The 16,208-nt window shown below is 45.7% G+C and overlaps 1 protein-coding gene across 4 annotated transcripts in view; it reads right to left on the bottom strand.

The window, feature by feature from the left end:
* Positions 1-2,721: 2,721 nt before the first annotated feature.
* The window catches only part of LOC139367928 (transmembrane protein 94-like), a 30,433-nt gene continuing 16,946 nt past the window's right edge, over positions 2,722-16,208 (bottom strand). The window contains exons 9-31 of one of the 4 annotated variants that reach the window (XM_071106321.1): positions 15,804-15,906; positions 15,632-15,718; positions 15,389-15,505; positions 15,249-15,305; positions 12,827-12,931; positions 12,599-12,754; positions 10,807-10,986; positions 10,390-10,699; positions 10,125-10,298; positions 9,826-9,928; positions 9,501-9,709; positions 8,857-9,035; positions 8,559-8,771; positions 8,380-8,479; positions 8,056-8,164; positions 7,690-7,879; positions 6,865-6,942; positions 6,678-6,763; positions 6,498-6,579; positions 4,869-5,127; positions 4,428-4,521; positions 4,133-4,303; positions 2,722-3,958 (exon numbers count right to left, since the gene is read on the bottom strand). In XM_071106321.1, the coding sequence (XP_070962422.1) occupies positions 3,886-3,958; positions 4,133-4,303; positions 4,428-4,521; positions 4,869-5,127; positions 6,498-6,579; positions 6,678-6,763; positions 6,865-6,942; positions 7,690-7,879; positions 8,056-8,164; positions 8,380-8,479; positions 8,559-8,771; positions 8,857-9,035; positions 9,501-9,709; positions 9,826-9,928; positions 10,125-10,298; positions 10,390-10,699; positions 10,807-10,986; positions 12,599-12,754; positions 12,827-12,931; positions 15,249-15,305; positions 15,389-15,505; positions 15,632-15,718; positions 15,804-15,906 (3,235 nt within the window). In that variant the 3' untranslated portion in view covers positions 2,722-3,885. Of the gene's footprint in view, positions 3,959-4,132; positions 4,304-4,427; positions 4,522-4,830; positions 5,128-6,497; positions 6,580-6,677; positions 6,764-6,864; positions 6,943-7,689; positions 7,880-8,055; positions 8,165-8,379; positions 8,480-8,558; positions 8,772-8,856; positions 9,036-9,500; positions 9,710-9,825; positions 9,929-10,124; positions 10,299-10,389; positions 10,700-10,806; positions 10,987-12,598; positions 12,755-12,826; positions 12,932-15,248; positions 15,306-15,388; positions 15,506-15,631; positions 15,719-15,803; positions 15,907-16,208 lie in introns of those variants that run through there. The other 3 variants (XM_071106322.1, XR_011626903.1, XM_071106323.1) reach the window with 3 other exon arrangements.

Raw genomic sequence — 16,208 nt, 5'->3', positions numbered from 1 at the left:
ATTCTCTCAACCAGCTTCATGAGGTAGTCACCTGGAATGTATTTCAATTAACAGGTGTGCCTTGTTAATTTGTGGAATTTCTTTCCATCTTAATGCGTTTGTGCCAATCAGTTGTGTTGTGACATGGTAGGGTTGGTATACAGAAGATAGCCCTATTTGGTAAAAGACCAAGTCCATATTATGGCAAGAACAGCTCAAATAAGCAAAGAGAAATGACAGTCCATCATTACTGAAAGACATGAAGGTCAGTCAATCTGGAAGATTAAGAACTTTGAAAGTTTCTTCCAAGTGCAGTCGCAAAAACCATAAAGCGCCATGATGAAACTGGCTCTCATGAGGATGGCCACAGGAAAGGAAGACCCAGAGTTACCTCTGCTGCAGAGGATACGTTCATTAGAGGTAACTGCACCTCAGATTGCAGCCCAAATAAATGCTTCACGGGGGTCAAGTAACAGACACATCTCAACATCAACTGTTGAGAGACTGTGTGAATCAGGCCTTCATGGTCGAAATGCTGTAAAGAAACCACTACGAATGGACACCAATAAGAAGAGACTGGCTTGGGCCAAGAAACACGAACAATGCACCGGTGGAAATCTGTCCTTTGGTCTGTGTCCAAATTTGCGATATTTGGTCTTTGTGAGACGCAGAGTAGGTGAACAGATGACCTTCGCATGTGTGGTTCCCACCGTGAAGCATGGAGGAAAGGGAAAGGGGGATGCCTTCAACTGAAATACGTCTTCCGCATTTAATTCAACCCCTCTGAATCAGAGAGGTGTTGGGGGCTGGCGTCTTCGGTGCCCAGGGAACCGTGGGTAGATTGACAGATTTTTACCTTGTCAGCCTGGGGATTCAATCCAGCAACCTTTCGGTTACTGGCCCAACGCATTAACCACTAGGCTACCTGCCGGAGGTGGTGTGATTGTGCTTTGTTGCTGCCACTGTCAGTGATTTATTTAGAATTCAAGGCACACTTAACCAGCATGGCTACCACAGCATTCTGCAGTGATACACCATCCCATCTGGTTTGTGCTTAGTGGGACCATAATTTGTTTTTCAACAGGACAATGACCCAACAAACCTCCAGGCTGTGTAAGGGCTATTTTACCAAGGAGAAGAGTGATGGAGTGCTGCATCAGATGACCTGGCCTCCACAATCCCCCAACCCCAACCCCAATTGAGATGGTTAGAAATGAGTTGCACTGCAGAGTGAAGGAAAAGCAGCCAACAAGTGCTCATTATGTGGGAACTCCTTGAAGACAGTTGGAAAAGCATTCCTCATGAAGCTGGTTGAGAGAACACCAAGAGTGTGCAAAGCTGTCAAGGCAAAGGTTGGCTACTTTAAAGAATCTCAAATATAAAACATATTTTGATATGTAACACTTTTTTGGTTACTACATGATTCCATATTTGTTATTTAATAGGTTTGAAGTTCACTATTATTCTACAATGTAGAAAATAGTACAAATAAAGAAACCCCTTGAATGAGTAGATGTGTCCAGACATATATGGGAAACACATATTTTTTTTTAAAATAATGGATTGAAATGTACTTATGTGCAGTGTGTGGATGCATTCTATTGTACAAAAACCAACATCTTCAGTCTGTTTTCCCTTTTAAGATCGCTACGTTGTTCATTCAATAAGGATTTCTAAGTAGGCCAGCGCTTTTACATGACATCTACCTCACACACAGATCTAGCAGACCATGCAACTACCAACTCTTCTGTGAAATAGTGTCACTTAAAGTAAGTACGCTCCAACCAAAGGGAGCCTGTGAAGACCACAAGTGTGCGAGGCCCGATCCTGAGGTGTTAATCTAAAAAAAATAAGGTAGGCACCATGTTTTTATGCCATCTTGGGCCCTGCTCCGACCCTATGTCAATATAACGTATGAGCATTGTAGCCCGCATTCAAAACAGAGAGGGGTAACCAATACCAGAGCACGTGGTGAGAAGTCGAGAGGTGTGGGCGCACCACGCATTATCAGACGTATACAGTTTGACTGGGGCACAGGAGTTTTTTTCTGACCTCGTGATACAACCGGGGGAAAAACTCCAAACCGAAGTGCATAGGGTGCCGTTTGGGAAACAAGGATAAGAAGATCAACACGTCTGTAAAAATAAGATACAACAAAAATTAAAATAGAACAGTAGTGGCTGATCAATCTGTAGCTAGTCATCATTTGTAGAGTTCAAATGGGTCTACTGATATGATCACCCTGCAGACAGGTAGCCTGGCGGGTCTCAGTAATTCTGCTTTTAGGCCGGGCTTCAAATCCGAAAGCACCATTCAGTGCTTGACATAGGCCATTTCCAATTGAGCCGAGGTCTGCAGCTTTAACCTTAAAATGGGATCTCCACGAACGCGGTACCATTGCCTTTGAAAGCAGCTTGCACATTTTTGTTGTCGAATGCAGAAACAAGCACACAGGCCAGTAAAAAGACAACTGGATGACATGAAGCACCTTCAGAATACCCTGGGATGCTCTAGAACTCTAGAGGCTATTCTAATCTAGAACACCACTGACGAAACCTTATTAGCTTGAGTAGACCACAGTCAGTAGAACTCTGGTGGGAAAAACAGGATGTACACAAGGATCAAACCGGTCTAGGATGATTGATGATTAAACAAATCCCTTTCTTACAGTACACGAGTTTCAAAGTGGCAGGCTAGCACATTCTTCAAAAATATAATTTACCTAGAAAGAGACAAATTCGGTTTTTACTTGTTTATAGTAAATTAAATGAATGTTCATTACTTATTGCATTAGAGCAGGATTGCCCTTGGTTTAGCTCGGGAGTCGGATCGTGTGGTTGAAACAAAGGAAACATTTGTTAGGAAGGAAAATCACAAGGGATATTCTTGGATCCTGGTTAAGAACATGCCACGTTGATTTCATGGCTAGAAGTCTGGGCTATAAAGAGTAGCCTTGTTAAGAAATCCTTAGTATGGTCAACAGAACCTTTCCGAAACTGCGTCAAGTGAATCCACAGGGTTAGCACTACATTGTGGACTCCAGACTTCACCTTGATGGCAGGCTTTTCAGGTCTATCAATGCCAATTATTTGACAGATTTAGGATCAGGACATTGTCCCAGACCAGAATCTGGGCCATGCTACTAGATACATCTCTCCTATCCTTTCAGCACTGCTGGGCATTCAGATATACAGCAGCAAGTGGCTGTAATGACACACTACATTCAAGGTGAAGGCTATTGTACTCTACTATGGTATTGGGATTCATGTGAAAGGGGGAGACATGCTGAAGTGTGATAAAGTGTGATAATCCCCATGTGAGCCAGTATCAGAGACCAGTGACTAGGAGAAAATACCCCCTTCCCTGAACTCAAGTAGGGGATACAGTAAAACCTTCCCCATGCATTAAAAAAAACACTCCACTAGATAATAAATTATTCACATTTCTTAGCTGTCTTTCTTTTAAAAGCAAAAAAGAAAATAACATTCTTTGGGATTTTCCTTTTTTTTTTTTTTTAAACATAACAATGATACAATATAATTTAAATCAAAAAAATAAAAAAAGATTGGATTTTCGCAGTGTTCGACCACCCAGCACATGTAGCGGTTTGGAGGACCTGCTAGGCAAAGTGCTTTCACGGTGAGGTGGGTTGAGTGATCCTGGGTTCAAGTCAATGGGCACTCAAGGAGTTTGATTCTGGGTTTAAGGTAGAAGTTCCCCTAAACCACAGGTCTAAAGTCAGGTAACCCTTTCTCCAATCCTAACAAACAGAGGGATGAGAACCATCTGACCCTGTGTCAGTGGTTAGGGCCAACTTCGACCTCCTCCAGATTCTGGTGCCTCATCTTTCCCCGAGGGCTGATTGGTTCACAGCATGCTTTGCCACGCCCTTCTGTTAATTGTCAATCAGAAGGGAGAGTTCATCCCTAGTTTAGTCTCAAACTGTAGCTTCTGTCTCTTCTGGTAGCGAACCCTCACCCTGCAGAGAGAAGGAATGGAAAGAGCAACACATGAGAACCATTTCCCCCCCACATGACATCATCCTCCATCCCACAATCCTCTCAGAATCCTCTACTTTCAACCCTTCTGACTTTTCCGCAATCTTCCTCCTACTCCTCCTCCTCTCACCCATTCCTTCCTTCCTCCATCTTACCGTATCTCGTGTAGTTTGACGACCTCGTTGAGCAGCACCACCACCAGGCAAGACAGGGAGACCAACAGCCAGGCCAGCATGGGGATGTCCTTCAGGCCAAAGGTCAAAGAACCCGACCTGTCCTGCCACAGCTTGTAGTCCACCGTGGCCTGTACCATCTGACCCAACAGACTGGAGGTGGGGAGGAAGAGTGAGAGTATCAGATGATGCCAACAAAAAAAACATCTATTGCAGCTGCCCGCTTCACAGTTGTTTGAAACAATTAGGCTACACACACACACACACACACACTTACACTACAAGGACAGTGAGGCACCACCAGGTGTTGCTGAAAGGGTTCTTCTTCCACAGAGGCTGGGAGCGATGGACGTAACTTAGCGAGATGACCACTGGAAAAGAGGAAGGGAGGACACTTCAGAACACAGGACTCTCCAGGGGCAGAACAGAAGTCAGAGTCTGTGTCTGAAATGGCACCCTATTTCCTATATAACACACTGGTTAAAAGTAGTGCACTTTATAGGGAATAGGGTGCCATAGGGCTCTGGTCTAAAGTAGTGCACTTTATAGGGAATATGGTGCCATAGGGCTCTGGTCTAAAGTAGTGCACTATATAGGGAATAGGGTGCCATAGGGCTCTGGTCTAAAGTAGTGCACTTTATAGGGAATATGGTGCCATTTAGGATGCATCCTGACTTAACAGATACAGGGGTGAGAGTTCACCGAGAGCTCCTCATACCGGTGTGCAGGGCCAGGAACCCAGCCATGACCTTCTGAGTGAGCAGCAGGCCGTTGGACAGCTCTCTGAACCAATGGGGAGCGTCCCGAGCCGAACTGACCCTGAGGATATCAGTACAGTTGATGGTGGTGTTATCGGCCAGTGTCAGGTTGTTGGTCCTCAGGCAGACCTCGTGCAGCGTGAAGCCAAAGCCTAGCAGGTAGGCACACACGGTCAGGCCAAACTTCAGCAGGAAACAACCCAGGAAGTAGGTCTGTGTCTGCAGGAAGTATATGTAGGCAAATCAAGATGTTAGAAGGAATGCCATGGTACACGTCATGATTAAGATACACTTTATATACAAAAGTATGTGGACACCACTTCAAATGAGTGGATTTGGTTATTTCAGCAGAAAAAAATAATGGAGCACACAGCCATGCAATCTCGACAGACAAAATTTGCAGTGGAATGGCCTTACTGAAGAGCTCAGTGACTTTCAATGTGGCATTGTCATAGGACGCCACTTTTCCAACAAGTCAGTTTGTCACATTTCTGGCCTGCTAGAGCTGCCTCGTCAACTGTAAGCACTGTTATTGTGAAGTGGAAACTTCTAGAAGCAAGAACGGCTCAGCCGCAAAGTGGTAAGCCACACAAGAGCACAGAATGGGACAGCCGAGTGCTGAAGCACGAAGCGCATTAAAACCATCCGTCCCCAGTTGCAACACTCACTACCCAGTTCCAACTGCATCGGGAAGCAACATCAGCACAAGAACTGTTCGTCGGGCGATTCATGAAATGGGTTTCCATGGCCGAGCAGCCGCACACAAGCCTAAGCTCACCATGCACAATGCCAAACGTCGGCTGGAGTGGTGTAAAGCACAGCACCATTGGACTCAGGAGCAGTGGAAATGTGATGAATCACGCTTCACCAAATCATGCTTCACCATCTGGCAGTACGACGTGCGAATCTGAGTTTGGCGGATGCCAGGAGAACGCTACCTGCCTCAATGCATAGTGCCAACTGTAAAGTTTGGTGGATGAGGAATAATGATCTGGGGCTGTTTATTATGTTTTTTTTCAAGTTCCAGTGAAGGGAAATCTTAACGCTACAGCATACAATGACGATTCTTCCAACTTTGTGGCAACAGTTTGGGGAAGGCCCTTTCCTGTTTCAGCATAACAATGCCCCTGTGCACAAAACAAGGTCCATACAGAAATGGTTTGTTGAGATCGGTGTGACTTGACTGACCTGCACAGAGCCCTGACCACAACCCCATAGAACACCTTTGGGATGAATTGAAACACTGCGACTGCGAGCCAGGACTAATCACCCAACATCAGTGCCCAACCTCACTAAGGCTCTTGTAGCTGAATGGAAGCAAATCTCCACAGCAATGTTCCAACATCTAGTGGAAAGACTTCCCAGAAGAGTGGAGTCTGTTATAGCAGCAAAAGGGGAGACCAACTCCATATTAATTCCCATGATTTTGGAATGAGATGTTAGACCAGCAGGTGTCCCCATCCAATTGGTCATGTAGTGTATCAACAATAAGCATCTGACTCAGCATATTTGGAGTTGGCCAATCATGACAATCCTCCTACAATTAGCATAGTGTAATGTCTGAAACAGGGCTGGAGCGGGTATAGTACCTTTCTGGGGATGGCATCTTGGTTCTTCCCTGTGGCTACATTCATCACAGAACTGTCTGGTGGCTTTCCTAAGAATGACACACTGCCAACAACACACAGAGACATGGTTAGTATCATGTAAGTCTACTGTTGTACTAGATAACACGAGTGTGAAATCTATATGGTTAGTAGTGGTGGTACCTGAGCAATGGACAGCTGAAGCAGGACAGCCACAGGATGTCAGTGATGTTCATGGGAGGAGGGAGCTGGGCAAGGCAGGCCAGAAACTACACCAACAATAATGGAATACAATATTCAGGTGAAACTGTTGCATCCTCAGTTCTTTTATTATAGCTGAAATGAATTGGCTGTACAGGTGTTCTCTCACCTGGATGAGGACCAGGGTCAGCTGACACTGCAACAGGAACAGGAAACTCTTGCGGATGCTGTAGGTGGTGTGACGTGCCTGGAAAGGAACCAGACATGTAAAATAAATGTATTGTATCTTTGTGTGTCTGTACATGTTTTCTTACCTTATCAAAACCAAAACGTTCCGACAAGGTAGGAAAACAAGAACCATTTGGAAAGCCTGTACTTTTTTCAGGTCCTGAATTTGTTAGTCTTAAGGGTTAAGTTTGGGGTTAAAGGTTAGGGAAAATAGGATTTTGAATGGCATTTTTAGTCATATATATATTTACATATATATTTACTGTGTGTGTGTGTGTGTATATATATATATATATACCTATGTACCTATGATGAAAATTACAGGCGTCTCATATTTTTAAGTGGGAGAACTTGTACAATTGGTGGCTGACTAAATACTTTCCCCCCCCCACTGTGTGTGTGTGTGTGTATATATGTATTTTTTTTTTAAATATATAATAATATATAATATATAAAAATATAAAATATAAATATATAAAAATAAGAGAGCGAGAATGTGGTCGTCTCTGGTGTTGCAGCATGGGTTCATTCATCTTCTTGCCATCAATTATACAGGCTGTGTGACCTAGCTCTTGGTTGACTCATCCACATCTCTGTGCATTAGTAATGGGGTAGGCTAAATAAATACAACAGAAATCAGAGCAGGAGAGAAGGATGACACTTAAAAAAACACTTTTATACTCTCCATGTTCCAGATGACTCAACTACTCTGCTCTGCTCCAGTTCCACTCACATCCTCTGGTGTGTGTGTGTGTGTGTGTCTCACCTGTTCTATGAGTTTGACCATGCTGACCGACTCCCCCTGGTGGAAGGTGACAGAACAGGCCAGGGTGTTGAGTTGACCAGACAGACTGAGAGGAGACAGACCCTCCACCTCCCCGTTCAGCCCTGCCCCTGTAGCGTAGCCAAACGTCTCCCACGAACACCGCGACGGGTACAGGGGGTCCAGGGCGATGCTGGGGGGTTAGGAAACAATAGTGTGTGATCTGTATTCCTCTCCATACTGTCATTAAGTCCAGCACTATTATGTGGTTGTAAGTGTACTTATGGACGCACATCAAAGACTATTTATAAATTAACTAGGCAGCAGCTGCCGTGTTTGTGACATGTGATCACGTGTGTGTGTGTGTACCTGAGGTCACTCTGTAGAAAGAGGCAGCTGTTGCGGAAGTTAGCAGAGCTCCCCAGGCAGCACGTCACTTCTCTGTTCTCCTGCATGATCTTGATCATCTCACACATGGCTACACACACACACACAGAGAGAGAGATTTAGAGCACTCACACATGCGTAGCTGTAACACGCATAACTACATTGCATATCTTGTGATAAAATACACTTCTATACTGTGGTCGATTGATTTGTATATTAAAATATAGGAATGTCTCAGTAACAAATACTACGGTTTTTGAAAAACAGAAACGTGTGTTTCATGTAAGTGGAGATGTTCAGACTCACTCTCTGGGGTACAGTCGGTGAAGAGGGGCACCAACAGAGGCACGTTGTCAATGTTCTTCAGGTGAGGACGAACCTGGTGGATACCACGAGGTAGCTTCGCCTGGAGGGAGACAGAAGGATTAGCATGAGACAGGGGGAAAGGACAGACGAGGGAAGACCAACAGTGTTTGTTCCTGTACCCGGTTGCAGTCCTCCAGGAAGCTGGGGACATCAGTGGGCTCCTCCTCTGGTAACAGCAGCCCCTCTGCCTCATCTCTGGAGTCTTGATGTTCATCGTGTACGGAGTACTGGCCGGGGCTGTTGGGGGCGCCGTCACAGGGACTGTCTCTGTTTGGGGTCAGAGAGATATGACAGTTCCACCCGGTCTCCAGGCCCATCTTCTCTGCAAACACCTACCACATTCACAAAACAGACAGACAATCATCATCGTCACCGGCATCATCACATACATCTCAGCAAACACACACACACACACACCTTGCTGCGTAGTTCGTCCTCCATAGAGAAGTAGACAAAGCGTATGCAGGCGGTGACCAGAGCGTCTATGAGCCTGACGGTGTCCAGACGAGCCTGGAACTGTGATGACACCATCCCCATGAAGATCTGACCACTCAGAGCCTGAACACAGTCGTCCTTCTCCACACCTCCTATACCCTCTATGGAGAGAGGGAGAGAGGGAGAGAGGAGTGAGAGAGGGGGACAAGACAAAGTACAACATCTTGTGAGTGTAGCAGCATCTCCCTTCCTGCATCCTCCAGTCTTCCCTCCCTCCCTCCGTCCCTCAGTCAGTCAGTCAGTCAGTCCCTCCCTCCCTCCGTCAGTCAGTCAGTCCCTCCCTCCCTCCCTCCGTCAGTCCCTCCCTCCCTCCCTCCCTCCGTCAGTCCCTCCCTCCCTCCCTCAGTCCCTCCCTCCCTCCCTCCCTCCCCCCGTCAATCCCTCCCTCCCTCCCTCCCCCCGTCAATCCCTCCGTCAGTCCCTCCCTCCCTCCCCCCGTCAGTCCCTCCCTCCCTCCCCCCGTCAGTCCCTCCCTCCCTCCCTCAGTCAGTCCCTCCCTCCCTCCGTCAGTCCCTCCCTCCCTCCCTCAGTCCCTCCCTCCCTCCCTCCCTCAGTCCCTCCCTCACCATCAGAGCTCCAGGAGTTCCTGCGGGAGACATGTTTGATAGGGGTGGTGGAGGGCAGTTCTACCCCAGAGAAGAGGTTGGGTCCGGGGGCTAGCTCCACACATTTTCCATTGAGTTGGTTGGACAGAGACACCTGCATGGGCTTGTAGGCAAAAGCAGAGCAGTATCCCGACAGACAGGCCCGTTGGTAGAAGTCCAGAACCTTCTTCCTGTAGGGGGGAGGGGTAGACATATTAAGGGTTAATAATAATTGTCATGAGGCTGCTATAAGGCTGTCATAAGACTGTCATAAGGCATCACGTGGCTGTTATTAGGTTGTTCTGACCTGTCGGAGCCAGAGAGGGGGTAGATGTCGGTTCCGTCCCAGACATCAGTGCAGGCTTCCAGGATGAGGTCAGCTGAGCCGTGAGACAACATCTGTACGTTATCTAGAGGTGAGAGGTCAGGGGTCACAGAGGTGCAACAAAACGATTCCAAGAAAGAGGTCAAGGGTTAAAGGAGAGGAGGGCAAGAGATGGAGAGAGCGAGTGAGTAGCCAATCAGAGAGATTAGTGAGGGGGAGAAATACAAAGAACAAAAGAGCTATAGAGAAAAAAATTATAATACAAATTGAGCTATTCTCACTGGAAGAGGAGTCTCTGATGAAGAGGGAGATGAGGTGGCTGATGGGAGGTTGTCTCTTGGTAAAGTTATGTTGGCGTCGAGGGACAGACTCCTTGGCCTTCTCCCCACAGGGCAGCTGGTACAGAGCTAGGTGGTTCTCCTGTTTAAACAGCTCCCTCGCCCCGGGAGTGAACCCTGAGAGAACCCCAGGAAGAGAGAGAAGGGGTCAGAGTGTATGAGTCTGGAGTTCACACAGTAAATGTATACTTTCTCTTCCTCTCCTCACCTATAAGCCTGGAGAGCTCACACAGTCCCCAGGGCACGTGGACGGGCAGCACGGCCCCGTGGCTCTCCTGCAGCGCCAGGTTACTGAGGTGGTCGGAGAAACGGCAGAGCTGCTGGGTGACGCTGGCGTTGCACAGGTTGAGCAGGATGTTGAGCCCCAGGGGCTTGAGGCTGGGCAGGTGGCACTGCCAGCCCTGCTCGTCAAACTGGATACTCACCGGGTTCTGCTGGTCCTGAGACAGACTCAACATCTCCAGGTGGTAATCACACACGTAGTCCTCCGCTTCGTTGTCATAGCAACCCGACATATCCTGTAGAGAGGGGTGGTGAGAGAAAGAAGAGAGAGAGGGGAGAGAAATGCTGTGTAGTAAGATGACAAGATAATTATATACAGGGTGTGTGTGTGTGTGTGTTTTACCTGTTCAGGGCCCTGATCCCCTCCATCAGTGTCGTGGCTGAAGCTGACATTAGATCCTGAGGGGTGTTTGGTGCGTGTGTGTGTCTCCCGTGCTTGCGAACAGCCAGTGTCATGTGACGTCTCGCTGGGCTCATACCCATCCATCATTGGCATACACAGCAGAGCCTCCCCCTCCAGTGTCTGATGGACAGGATGAACAGCCAGACATTACTCTTTCAATCACTGAAAAGCACTCAAGTTAAAATAAAGTAAATAAATAATTAAGTCGTTTTTTGGGGTATATTTTTCATAACTTTTAGGTCACTATATTCCTGAAGAAAATGTGTTTTTTCTCCATTCTATTTTTATCAGTACTATTACATTTTGAATGTTTAGCAGGACAGAAATGGTCCAATTCACAAACTTATAAAGAGAACATCCCTGGTCATCCCTACTGCCTCTGATCTGGAGGACTCACTAAACACTTTGTTTGTAAATTATGTCTGAGTGTTGGATTGTACCCGTGGCTATCCGTAAAATTAAAAAAATCGTTAATCGTGCCGTCTGGTTTCCTTAATAGGAATTTGAAATTATTCATAATTTACTTTTGATACTTTTGATAAAAAAAATACAAAATAAACTTTTACTCAAGAAGTATTTTACTGAGTGACTTTCTATTAAGGTATCGTTCCTTTTACCACCACTGCTGAAAAGACACTATCACCTATCAAACGAGTCTCACAGGAACTAGGTCATCGTCTCCCGGCAGATAGCGCCATCTGACGGAAGACAATGGGAACCACAGAGCCTTCAGAAACTATTCACACCCCTGGACTTGGTCCACATTTTGCTGTCTCACAAATTGGGATTCAAATGATTTGTCATTTTTGTCAACGATTTACACAAAATATTCTAATGTCAAAGTGGAAGAAAAATTCTAACATTAGTCCAATTTGTATTTTTTTTTAAATACAAAAAAAAAAAAAAAACATACTAATAAACACTATATACACAAAAGTATGTGGACACCCCTTAAAATGTCTGTTTTCGGCTATTTCAGCCACACCCTGACAGACATGTTAAAACCGAACACACAGCAACTCTAGAAGGGCAGTGTGTGTGTGACAAACTGACTTGTTGGAAAGGTGGCATCCTATGACGGTGCAAAGTTGGAAAGTCACAGCTCTTCAGTTAGGCCATTCTACTGCCAATGAAGATTGCATGGCTGTGTGCTCGATTTTATACAACGGGTGTGGCTGAAACAGCCGAAGAGGAAAGCAGCATCGTTGTCGTCAACGTCCTGTTTCATCTGCTGCATTGACCATGCAGACTGAACAGCGAGCGGCAAGAGGTCTCGTGGTGGAGCAACAACAGGGGGTGGGGCATGGTGAGAGGAGGAAACTCTAAAAACGGACACACAGGGGAGTGGCCTATCACATTAAAACAGACGTTACACACAGGGGGTGGGGCATGGTGAGAGGAGGAAACTCTAAAAACGGACACACAGGGGAGTGGCCTATCACATTAAAACAAACATTAAAACGGACGTTACACACAGCGGAGTGGCCTATCACATTAAAACAAACATTAAAACGGACGTTACACACAGCGGAGTGGCCGATCACATTAAAACGGACGTTACACACAGCAGAGTGGCCTATCACATTAAAACGGACGTTACACACAGCAGAGTGGCCAATCACATTAAAACAAACATTAAAATACTGTTAGAAACAGTGAAGTAAATACATCCATACCGGTATATAGGAAGATACGACATACCACCCACCCACCCAGCCACACACCCACCCACCTCGTCCCGGTCCTCGGAGTTGACAGAGAGGTCGTCTCGCAGGTCTTCTTGACTGTCGTTGTGAGGCGGCTCCACGCGACCACTAAAGAACAGCACCGTCTCTGGACTGGGGTTAGGCCAGGATAATACACCCCGTTTATCCACACAACACAACACCTGGAGAGAAAGAGAGCGAGTTACACACAAATGCACACACACACACAAAAGCACAAATGCACACACACTTACAGTGACAGAGCCAAGTGTGTGTAGCAGGCTGGAAGTATAGCAGAGTGTCTGTGATTCTCCCTTCAGCACGCCAAGCAGGTGTCTCCACACACACCGCAGCATCTCCTGCACACACACACACACACACACACACACACACACACATTTAGTCTACATCGCATTTTCACCCACTAAAAAAAATACATAGTTGATACATAGTTGACTCAATTTTGCGGGCAATATAATCTACAGTATAGTGGGCTACAGTGTCTTCAATAAGTATTCAAACCCCTTGTCTTATTCCACATTTTGTTGTGTTACAGCCTGAATTCAAAATGTATTTCATTGAGATTGTGTGTCACTGGCCTACACACAATACCCCATAATGTCAAAATGGAATTCATGTTTTAAGAATTGTTTACCAATTCATTTAAAAATGACTTGTGTGTACAATAAGTGTTGAACATGATTTTTGAATGACTACCTCATCCCTGTAACCCACACATATGTGTAAAGTCCTTCAATTGAGCAGTGAATTTCAAACACAGATTCAACCACAAAGACTGGGGAGGTTTTCTAATGCGTCGCAAAGAAGAGCACCAATTGGTAGATGTGTAAAAATGTTTTAATAAAAGCTGATACTGAATACCCCATTGAGCATGGTGAAGTTAATTACACTTTGGGTGGTGTATCAATACATCCAGTCACTACAAAGATACAAGCGTCATTCCTAACTCAGTTGCCGGAGAGGAAGGAAACCGCTCATGGATTTCAAAACAAGGCCAATAGTGACCTTAAAACAGTTAGAGTTTAATGGATGTGATAGGAGAACACTGAGGATGGATCAACATTGTAGTTACTCCACAATACTAACCTAAATGACAGAGTGAAAAGAAGGAAGCCTGTACAGAATGAAAAATATTCCAAAACATGCATCCTGTTTGCAAACAAGACACTGAAGTAAAACTGCATGAAATGTGGCAAAGCAATTAATACAAAGCATTATGTTTGGGACTAATCCAACACATTACTGAGTACAACGCTCCATGTTACCAAACATAGTGGTGGCTGCATCATGTCATGGGTATACTTGTAATCATTAAGGATAGGTGATGAAAATAAAACAGAACGGAGGACAGGCAAAATCCTAGAGGAAAACCTGTTTCAGTCTGCATTCCACCAGACACTGGAAGATGAATTCATCTTTCAGCAGGACATTAACCTAAAACACAAGGCCAAATATACACTGGAGTTGCTTACCAAGACGACGTTCAATGTTCCTGAGTGGCCGAGTTACAGTTTTGACTGTCTAGCAATGATTAACAACCAACTTGACAGAGCTTGAAGAATTTCAAAAAGAATCATGTGCAATTATACAGTCCAGGGGTGCAAAGCTCTTCTTAGAGACTTAACCAGAAAGACTCACAGCTGTAATCTCTTCCAAAGGTGATTCTAATATGTACTGACTCAGTGGTGTGAATAAATGTGCAAACATGTTTTCACTTTATTTCATCCATTTTGAATTCAGGCTGTAACACAAAAAAATGTGGAATAAGTCAAGGGGTCTGAATACTTTCTGAAGGCACGGTATATTACTTGTGGCAAAGTGGAAAAGAAAACACATCTAGAACACCTTCATCTTTCCCAACATGGTTGAAACCTAAATGTGAGTAAACACAGTATTTGTAGACGTCATTTTAGATGTCTTCAGTCTGACTACAGCCCAGGCGATGCAATCAGGGACTATGACCCAATACTCTCAGATGCTTCCTTTCCTTAAGTCCTTTTCTTAAGAAATTATATTTCTCCCAGGTCCTTCTGACCCTTTCCAGATTAATTTTCATCAAGTAAGGCTTTTGAGTAAAGGACACAAGGAAAGGAAGTCGTTTGAGAGTTGAAGTACACAGCTAGTGAGGCAGAGTTTCCCCATCATGCATTGCAAGCTAGAAGACAGAAGTGGCAGGCTCATGGGAAAGGCCGATCCAGAACCAAGCCCTATAGTTAGTTCTGGACCAGGCCAAAGTGTCAGTAACGTAGAGGTGGGGGCGGTGAGTACTGGGGTTTGTGGGGGGAGTCAAAGGGTTACGTGATTAGCTGAAGAAATGGTATGATGAAAAATTGCCCAAACTAGACGAGTCAAATTTGCCCTTCCATTAGGGATGATCGGAGAAAGACTGATTGGCTGACAGAGAGAACCAATAGAAATGCCAAAGAGACGAGATCTCATGCCAGCTGAAGAAAATCAATCACATTAGGGATAAACAATGCAAAACCAAATAGATGATTGGAGTCCCAAACTCGAACAACAAAAGAAGATGCGTGAGGCGGGTGTGTGTGAGCTACAGGGTTTCACAGTGGTGGGTGAAGGGGCGAGGGCGGGCAGCGTGAGGACAGGAACGAGGGAGTGGGGGGGAGGCAGGGGTAGGACTTGGAGAAGTTATACCTGGGAGGACACCACTTCAGTGTAGCTGCTTAAGGTGTCCTCGGAGAACTTAGCAAGCTGGGGCGAGAGAAGACGCTAGTTAAACCACACAGGAGGCATCTCTCTGTGTCTCGCATGGCGCTTGTGTATGCGTTTCTCACCAGGCCAGTAGGAGAAGCTCTGCTGGACTCAGCCAGGACGCTAGCCTCGCCATAGGTGTTGACCAGCACCCACATGACAGGAAACAGCAGGGGAAGGATGGGCAGCACTCCCATCAGCTGGAACACAACACTTATTACAATAGGAATATTTTATAGGTTTGAAGAGATTCTGTCCCCACAGGATCGCCTACCCTGCTATAAATAGGGAGAAGGGGCACGGCCAGGAAGCGGGAGTCTCCATACCTGCAGCTGGATGAAGTTGAAGCGTCCAGGAGTGAGGCTAGGGGCGTCAAAGAAATAACGCACTGTATTCACAACCAAGAACGTCATCTATAGGAGGAGAGAGGGATAACATGAGGGACAATGGCAAGTAGCTTTAATTAAGAAACTGTGTTTCTGTGTCTGCTTTTCTCACCAGTACAATAGGGCAGGCGAACTTGGCCATGATGGACTGAACGGTGAACCTCTCGTTATCCAGGGCTGTGATTGGTCGAGACAGAGCCAGGTCCAGACTGTTCCTGTAAAGCAGAGGTGGATTCAGCCAGGGGTGTCAGTCATTTTAGATGACGTCATGAGACGGTTTGAGTCTCATCCTGGACAACAACAAACATGCAGTTCAGAACAGTATTAGACTTAATGTGGGTCTGGGAAACCTGCCCTGTATCTTTAAACGGCTTCAAAATGACACACTGAGACGTCACAATTTCAGGTTTCCTTTGACTCTAGATGATCATTCATGATTTGCGCAAACTTTCTCCTCGAGTTGAATTCTTGAACCAAGAATTGTTGGATATCCAACTAGCTCGAGGTGAATTATTAC

This window comes from Oncorhynchus clarkii, chromosome 16 (assembly GCF_045791955.1).
Source record: "Oncorhynchus clarkii lewisi isolate Uvic-CL-2024 chromosome 16, UVic_Ocla_1.0, whole genome shotgun sequence".
Taxonomy (NCBI): domain Eukaryota; kingdom Metazoa; phylum Chordata; class Actinopteri; order Salmoniformes; family Salmonidae; genus Oncorhynchus; species Oncorhynchus clarkii.
The sequence above is the reverse complement of the archived record's forward strand: the minus strand, read 5'-3'. Positions and strand labels throughout refer to the sequence as shown.